Source organism: Myxine glutinosa, unplaced genomic scaffold (assembly GCF_964187855.1).
Source record: "Myxine glutinosa unplaced genomic scaffold, kmMyxGlut1.1 SCAFFOLD_153, whole genome shotgun sequence".
NCBI lineage: Eukaryota > Metazoa > Chordata > Myxini > Myxiniformes > Myxinidae > Myxine > Myxine glutinosa.
In genome coordinates this window covers 499419-508756 of record NW_027616365.1, presented here as the reverse complement: position 1 = coordinate 508756, position 9338 = coordinate 499419, and the positions used below count along the sequence as shown (strand labels likewise).

At 38.1% G+C, this 9338-nt stretch overlaps 1 protein-coding gene across 1 annotated transcript in view; it reads right to left on the bottom strand.

The window, feature by feature from the left end:
• Nucleotides 1-812: 812 nt before the first annotated feature.
• Nucleotides 813-9338, bottom strand: part of LOC137433711 (uncharacterized) — a 28966-nt gene continuing 20440 nt past the window's right edge. The window contains exons 2-3 of the mRNA XM_078768689.1: nt 3486-5033; nt 813-961 (exon numbers count right to left, since the gene is read on the bottom strand). Coding sequence (XP_078624815.1) covers nt 813-961; nt 3486-4959 — 1623 coding nt within the window. The 5' untranslated portion in view covers nt 4960-5033. The remainder of the gene's footprint in view (nt 962-3485; nt 5034-9338) is intronic.

The following is a 9338-nucleotide window of genomic DNA, read 5'->3' as shown; positions in this document are numbered from 1 at the left end:
GACATGTTATGATTTTAATTCATGAATCCATCCTTAAGCTATGTAAGTGTAATAGTTTTGCTTAAGCTGAATTTTGAGCGAAATTTAGTCAACATCATTGCCAGGAGGTGTTTGGCGGCCATTTTGAAATTATGCAAATTAGGTGTATTCAAAAGGGGTTGATTATGGTTCCAATGAATAGCTTGCTATCAAAAACCCATACATAGACACCAAAATCAGCCGAATATCACACTTACTTCTAAAGTTAGACCAATTTAACCAATTTTGGTTTATACCGCTTTTTGGGGTAGGGGTAACCTTTGTTAACATTTGACCCCACTGTCACTATACAATATAATGAATCATAAATATGATGCATGGAATTATTAAAGGGCTTCATAAGGAAGCTTCTGACAAATTTTGGTTGCTTTATCGACATAATTGGGTGTATGAGAGGTGATCGGATTTTGAGCGCCTTTCAAACTGAAAGTGATTTTTGGAGAAAAAGAAGCTAAATGACGTGTTTTTTTTTCCTAAAAAAGACAGTTTATAGTATTGAACCATGCTAAAAATGTGTTAGTTATGTCTAAACATGATAAATAAATGTTACATTTGAATCTAAAGCTGCCTACTCTTGAATTATTCCATGAAAACTGAATTTTGCTATTTCGGCTAATTGGCCTCAAGTCATAATCACGTATTGGGGTGTGCAGAAAAAACGTACTTGATCTGGGAGTGTTACCCAGATTTTTTCCAAGGGTCTCAACATATAGAACAGGAAAATCAAAAGTTTTGCCGTAGAAGAGAGATGTACACAAGCATCCCCCCAGAGCCTATACAATGCTGTTCACCCCAGAAGATGAAGCGACGCTTGCTGCTCGAATCCTCTTCACATCCTCCTCTATCTGCTTCACTTCATCCGAATAAGCCTGAATGTTCACGTTCACCTGCTTTTGATCACGTCCTTCCTGTTCTCCTGAATCTAGGGAAATAATCATACAATGTTAAACCACCTTTAGGTTCATAAAGGGTTCAAGGTTCATACATCTTGCTTTTTTTGTTGATTAACATTGTATGAAATAATCATACAATGTTAATCAACAAAAAGCAAGATGTATGAACCTTGCACCTTATTGTACTCTCAAATGTCATCTACCTGGCGAATAACACAACATCTAGGTAGACAATGAACATCTTGCTCTACAAAGTGTGCACAACTTAAATTTAAATGGTCACATGACACATGTGATGCAACACACCACTCCTTTTAAGCTGTCTTTTGTCATCTGTTCTGAGGATGTCGGCAGAGCTGCCCTCATCAGTAGTGGTTTCAACCTCGTGCACCATTGGCTTCTGGACATGAAAAATCAACCAGAAGCGTGCACTGGCATTAAATATTGACAAGAGAAAGCAGGGCGGGCAGAATACCCACTTCCTGGCTGCCATTAGTAATATGGCCGAGCATTTATGGATTGTTCATTTGCCATGGCCATTCTCCTGGGATTATGTTCATTTACAGAACATTACAGATCAACTCCTGAATAGTGTGTTGGACTCGAGTCCACAGTCTCTGGGATGAAAAGCCAGTGGGAACAATACGGCACCATAACCCATCAAACGTTACATCAATAACGCAGACAAGCTCACCAAGCAAGAAGACTTCAGAAAGAGGATAAAAACGTTGTTTTCAGTAAAATCTTCTCAAAATAAAACAACTTTTCATTTTGAGTATTTAAAAATAAGCCACAAGAACTACCAATCCATATTAACCACGAAACAACAATTTTTTATGCAATTTGCAATCAGAATAACAATCAATCTCAGATGTTGAAAATTTTTCCACAAAAATAATATTCCATTACACACACACACACACACACACACACACACACACACACACACACACACACACACACACCGGAACTTAAGATGGATTAAATTGAGATTTGTTTTGTTGTTGATCTGCACATAATACCCCATAATGTCAAAGTCGATTTTTTTTTTTGACAATTTTTTGCAAAATAATTAAAAATGAAAAGCAGAAATGTCTCGAGTCAATAAGTATTCATCCCCTTTGCTATGACATTCCAAATTGAGCTCAGGTGCATCTAATTTCCTTTGATCATCCTTCAGACATCTCTACAACTTCAAATTGGAGTCCGCACAATTAAATTGATTTTACATGATTTAGAAAGAAACACCTGTCCATATAAGGTCTCACAGTTGACAGTGAATGTCAGAGCATAAACTCTACCAGGAAGTCCAAGGAACTGTTCGTATAACTCAGATATAGAATTGTGAGGAGGCAGAGATCTGGGGAAGGGGATAAAACAATTTATATTGTTGAAAGTTTCCAAGAGCACAGTGAGCTCCATCGTTAGGAAATGGAAAGAATATCGAACTACGCAGACACTTCCTAGAGCTGGCCGTCCGACCAAACTGAGCAACCGGGCAAGAAGGACTTTGATCAGGGAGGCGACCAACAACCCAATGGCCACACTGACAGAACTACAGAGTTCCTTGGCTGAGATGGGAGAACTTGCTGGAAGGACAACAGTCTCTGCAGAACTTCACAAATCTAGGCTTTATTGGAGAGTGGCAAGATGCAAGTCACTCCTGAGAAAAGGCACATGAAAGGACGCCTGGAGCTTACAAAAAGGCAAGTGAAAAACTCAGACCATCAGGCAAAATATTCCGTTGCCTGACGAGAAGAAAATTGAGCTCTTTGGCCTGAATGCAAAGCGCTATGTCTGGCAGAAAACGAGCAGAACGCATCTAACACCATCCCTACTGTGAAGCATCATACTATGGAGATGCTTTTCAGTGATGAGGATTGGGAGACTCGTAAGTATATAAGGATTGATGTACGGAGCCAAATACAGACATATATTTGAGAAGAACCTGCTTCGGAGTGCAAAATAACCTGGACTGCGGTGAAGATTTTATGTTCCAACAGGACGATGACCCCCAGCATTCAGCCAAAGCAACACTGGAATGGTTTCTGAACAAGAATGTGAAAGTCCTTGAGTGGCCCAGACAAAGCCCAGACATGAATCCCATTGAGAATCTGTGGAAAAGACTTGAAGATTGCTGTTCACTGATGCTCTCTTTTAGACTCGACAGAGCTTGAGCAAATCTGCAAGGAAGAATGAGAGAAACTCCATATATCCAGATGTGCAAAGCTGATATAGACAAACCCAGGAAGACTTGGAGCTGTAATCGCTGCCAAAGGCGCTTCTACGAAGTATTGACTCAGGGGCTGAATACTTATATAAATTAGATATTTCTGTATTTCATTTTCAATTGCTCTGTAAGAAATTCTAAAAAAGGGAAATGCCACTGACATTATGAGGTATTTTGTTAGTGACAAAAAAAAATCTATTTTTAATTCAGGCTGTTACACAACAAAATGTGAAAAAAAAAAATCAAGGGTAAAACACTTTTTGAAGGCAATGTGTATTTAAAAACAAAACAAGTAAAATAAAATGCAACTCAGTAAAACAAACCTGCATTCCCAAACTGCAGCCATTTTGCGACAACTTTTGTCCCAGTGCCACCAATTTGTTCAGAGCAATCCATTCCACTCTTGGATGTGGGCAACTCGACGGTAGCGGCCATGTCCTTATCGTCACTCACTTCCAGACGACACGTGGCCCAACTACTTTCATCGGCATCAAGCAAAACCTCATCAGGGCAGGACTCAAGCTTTACCAGAGAAGAGGGAACAGATGTTAACTTTGTGTATTTCTCTTGTCCTTGAGGCAAAACGATGGCGTTCCAAATGAGAATGTCTCTCTCAGCCCCACCTTCTGGTTTTCCATTTTCTCCATGCACAAAATCTTCCATCAATGCGCTGTCAGTGCTACGGGAGGATCCTGGACTCTCGGGTATTGAAGGTAGTGCATCGACGGAGCCCTGCATGTCACAGTCGCTTTGTTGTAGTGCCAAGCTTGGGAAACCAATGTCTTTTTCAATATCTGAAAAACTGACCGTCTCCAAATCAACTTCAGGGGTCTCAGTCACGGTGTCAACATCCTCAACACTGAACATCTCTTGCACTGCTGCATGTTCAACAATGTCTGCAACCTTGTGCTTGCACGGTTGGTTTGATTCATTGCCGTTAGCCACCAAATGCAGCCGATTGGTTTTGGAAGCTATGCCCGCCATAGTATCGAGTTCCTCTACTACGTTGGTGCCATCATTCTGTATGAGTGGTTCATTTTCATCCTGATGATGTGTTTGTGGAACTGTGACGACGTTCTCATAGTTTCCACTACTCCTGCTTTTTAGGCTCCATACCTCACAAACGTTCTCCATTGAAGCTTTGCAATTTAAAATTTTGGTCACGGGACCTAGTCTGCCTTTGCTTGATACATTGCAACTCGAGGTCTCGCAGCTCCCATCACTGACATTGTGGGCAATTTGTGTCTCAGTGACTTTGAAATTCGGAAGACTTTTCAGAACATCATCATCATTATTATCTTCTGATCGTGACTGCTGCAAGCAACCCCAAAATGGTCCTAAAGCAAGAAGAGAGTCTCGTTTTAAGGAGGAACCCCTTGTAGACCCACTGACTATTCTGTGCTGCTTCTGAGGGGTCTTACTATTCCAGGTCTTATTACCGTCATAGGAATGTGTACCGTTAGATGGGAAGCCCTTACTGGACTCCGAAGAATCGTGCAAAGACCGACGTTCATTGTGATTTCCAGAATCACGGCTCCATTGTCCGAAGCTATAACGCCGTCGATGCAATGTAAAAGAAAAAGCACGAAATATTCCACGTTTCTTGGTCCCCGTTTGCTTTTCCTCAATACAAGGGGCTGAAACAGGGTGAGAAGGACGAATCAGACATTGTGCAGGAGGACTGAGGCCTTCGGGGTCTGCGCAGAATGGATCCCGTTGATTGGAGCCAATGTAAGATAACTTGGGCAGGTGAGATGCAATTGAGGCCTTATGGGTCGCCTTGTCTTTGTCACCCATGGCAACTCAAATTTCCAGAGTCCACAGAGCAGAGAGCATGTTCGTCTTGTGTTTTCCTCAAACATGTATGCTTCCTGCATTGCAGACACAAAACATGAAAAAAAAATTAGAGAGTGCAGACCCTCGCCAGGATGTGTTTGTGTGGCGTTTTTTGTGTGGTATATAATAGCTGCTGCGTTTGCGTGGTTTATTGACAGATTTGTGTTCAATCCAATATGGCTGCCAAACACGTGGCCGATGATTTAATTCTCCCATACAATTTTTGTGTATATCACGCTCAAGAAACTTCAAACTGATCGAATCAAGCGTTCTACTTGTCTAATATCACAATAATGAAGGCACTGATGACATCATCACAAATATATGTTATTCTTCATTGGGAGTACTTAACAATAAGCCACGTTTCAATTTATTCCATACGTCGGTTTTGTGAATATAGATGTGCAAAGTTTTAGATTTTTCCAAGATGGCACCCATACCACGTGACCTATGACGTCATAATCATTATAAAACTCTATTGGATGGTGAACATTTCTTGGCAACCGGACCAACGGTTGCAGAGAAAAGCATGCTCACGTTCTGTGAGGACAAACAGACAGATAGACAAACAAAATGGTAAACAGGCAAAGAAACAGATAAACAGACAAACAAACAGGTAACCAAACAAACAGGTAAACAAACAAACAAACAAGTAAAGATACAGTCAAAGTGCACCGCCCCCATGCCAAATAATGATATATCCTACAGTGCGGCATTGCCGGGTCGCCTCGGGCGCCCAGCAATACGGCGGTGCAGCTCTCAGAGAGTGCATTGGGAGGGAGAGGTGTACAATAATTGATTGATTAATTGCACAATTAAAATCAATAAAAGATTATCATAAAATATTTTCTCAATCAATTGGCTAATAGCATAACTAAACCACTAGTGCTTCATCCGAAGATGTATCTTTTAGAAATTTAATTAAATAATTCATTAATAAAAAAATAAATAATTAATTGATTAATCAATAAATTATTAATCGATTAAATTATTAATCAATAAATCAAAAATATCCTTTATAGCCACATCACCTGGTCACTGTCATGTCCAACTATTAGCTTCCTAGCTCAAAAGGTGCCTGAGATATTGCCCAGATGAGAAAGAAAATAAATAAATGATTATAATGAAAAGAAATAAATAATAATCATAAAAAAATTAAATAGTGAATCAATTGGCTCATAGAATACATAAACCACCACCATTTCATTGGAATCTAACTTAATTTTTTTTAATTAATTAAATCATTCATTGAATAATTAAATAATTAATCGATTAATTAATTAATCAATAAATAAAAAATACCTTTTACAGCCAAATCACTTGGTCATTGGCATGCCCAAATATCAGCTTCCGAACTCAAAAGATGCCTGAGATAATGGTCAGAAGAGAAAGGAAATTTAATTAATTACATAAGTACTTAATTAATCGCTAATAATTAAATAACTCCTCAATTAATTGATTAATCAAAAAACAAAAAATACCGTTTTTGATAAAGGACTTGCTCACTATTGTGCCGAAATTTCAGCTTCCTAGCTCAAAGGATGGCTGAGATATTGCACGGACAAACAAACAAACAAACAAGAAAGAAAACAAGTACACATACATTCAAAGTACACCGCCCCATGCCAAATAATTAAATATGCTGCAGCGCGGCATTGCCGGGGCGCCTCCGGCGCCCGGCAATACCGCAGTGCAGCTCATTGAGGCTGCATTGGGAGGGAGAGGTGTACACTAATTGATTGATTAATTGTATAATTAAAATCAATAAAAGATTATCACAAAATATTTTCATAATCAATTGGCTAATCGCATAACTAAACCACTAGTGCTTCATCCGAAGATGTATCTTATAGAAATTTAATTAAATAAGTCATTTATAAAAAATTAAATAATTAATTGATTACTCAATAAATAATTAATCGATTAATCAATAAATAATTAATAGATGAAATGATTTATCAATATATCAAAAATATCCTTGATAGCCACATCACTTGGTCACTCATGTCCAAATATTAGCTTCCCAGCTCAAAAGGTGCCTGAGATATTGGCCAAATGAGAACCAAAAAAAAAAAAATGATTAATAATGAAAATAAATAAATAATAATCATAAAAAAATTAAATTAGTAATCAATTTGGTCAGAGAACACATAAACTACCACTATTTCATCAGAATCTGTAACTTTAAAAAAAAAAATTTTTTGGTCATTAATCGAATAATTAAATAATTAATCGATTAATTGATTAATTAATAAATCAAAAATATCCTTTGCAGCGAAATCACCTGGTCATTGGCATGTCCAAATATCAGCTTCCTAACGCAAAAGGTGCCTGAGTTAATAATGGTCAGAAGAGAAATGAAATTTAATTAATTAAATAAGTACTTAATTAAACGCTAATAATTAAATAACTCCTCAATTAATTGATTATTCAAAAAACAAAAAATACCGTATTTGACAAAGGACTTGCTCACTACTGTGCCGAAATTTCAGCTTCCTAGCTCAAAGGATGGCTGAGATATCGCCCGGACAAACAAACAAACAAACAAACAAGAAAGAAACCAGAGTGAAAACTGAGTACTCTCTTTCAGCGTGCGTCACTGCCGAGCCCCCTTTGGTGCCCGGCAATGACGATTTGCAATGCCTGGAGATGGCATAGGAAAGGAGCGGTGTACAACAAGTACACATACATTCAAAGTACACCGCCCCATGCCAAATAATTAAATATGCTGCAGCGCGGCATTGCCGGGGCGCCTCCGGCGCCCGGCAATGCCGCAGTGCAGCTCATTGAGGCTGCATTGGGAGGGAGAGGTGTACATTAATTGATTGATTAATTGTATAATTAAAATCAATAAAAGATTATCACAAAATATTTTCATAATCAATTGGCTAATCGCATATCTAAACCACTAGTGCTTCATCAGAAGATGTATCGTTTAGAAATTTAATTAAATAAGTCATTTATAAAAAATTAAATAATTAATTGATTGCTCAAAAAATAATTAATCGATTAATCAATAAATAATTAATAGATGAAATGATTAATCAATAAATCAAAAATATCCTTCATAGCCACATCACTTGGTCACTCATGTCCAAATATTAGCTTCCCAGCTCAAAAGGTGCCTGAGATATTGGCCAAATGAGAAAGAAAATAAATAAATGATTAATAATGAAAATAAATAAATAATAATCATAAAAAAATTAAATTATTAATCAATTTGGTCAGAGAACACATAAACTACCACTATTTCATCAAAATCTGTAACTTTAAAAAAAAAAATTTTTTGGTCATTAATCGAATAATTAAATAATTAATCGATTAATTGATTAATTAATAAATCAAAAATATCCTTTGCAGCCAAATCACCTGGTCATTGGCATGTCCAAATATCAGCTTCCTAACTCAAAAGGTGCCTGAGTTAATGGTCAGAAGAGAAAGGAAATTTGATTAATTAAATAAGTACTTAATTAATCGCTAATAATTAAATAACTCCTCAATTTATTGATTAATTAAAAAAAAAAATACCGTTTTTGACAAAAGACTTGCTCACTATTGTGCCGAAATTTCAGCTTCCTCGCTCAAAGGATGGCTGAGATATCGTCCAGACAACCAAGAAAGAAAACAAGAAAGAAAACAAGAAAGAAAACAAACAAGAAAACAAATAAGAAAACAAACAAGAAACCAGAGTGAAAACTGAGTACTCTCTTTCAGCATGCGTCACTGCCGAGCCCCCTTTGGTGCCCGGCAATGACGATTTGCAATGCCTGGAGATGGCATAGGAAAGGAGCGGTGTACAACAAGAAAACAAGAAACCAGAGTGAAAACTGAGTACTCTCTTTCAGTGTGCGTCACTGCCGAGCCCCCTTTGGTGCCCGGCAATGACGATTTGCAATGCCTGGAGATGGCATAGGAAAGGAGCGGTGTACAACAAGAAACCAGAGTGAAAACTGAGTACTCTCTTTCAGCGTGCGTCACTGCCGAGCCCCCTTTGGTGCCCGGCAATGACGATTTGCAATGCCTGGAGATGGCAGAGGAAGGGAGCGGTGTACAACAAGTACAAATACATTCAAAGTGCACCGCCCCATGCCCAATAATTAAATATGCTGCAGCGCGGCATTGCCGGGGCGCCTCGGGCGCCCAGCAATACTGCAGTGCAGCTCATTGAGGCTGCATTGGGAGGGAGAGGTGTACACTAATTGATTGATTAATTGTATAATTAAAATCAATAAAAGCTTATCACAAAATATTTTCATAATCAATTGGCTAATCGCATAACTAAACCACTAGTGCTTCATCCGAAGATGTATCTTTTAGAAATTTAATTAAATAAGTCATTT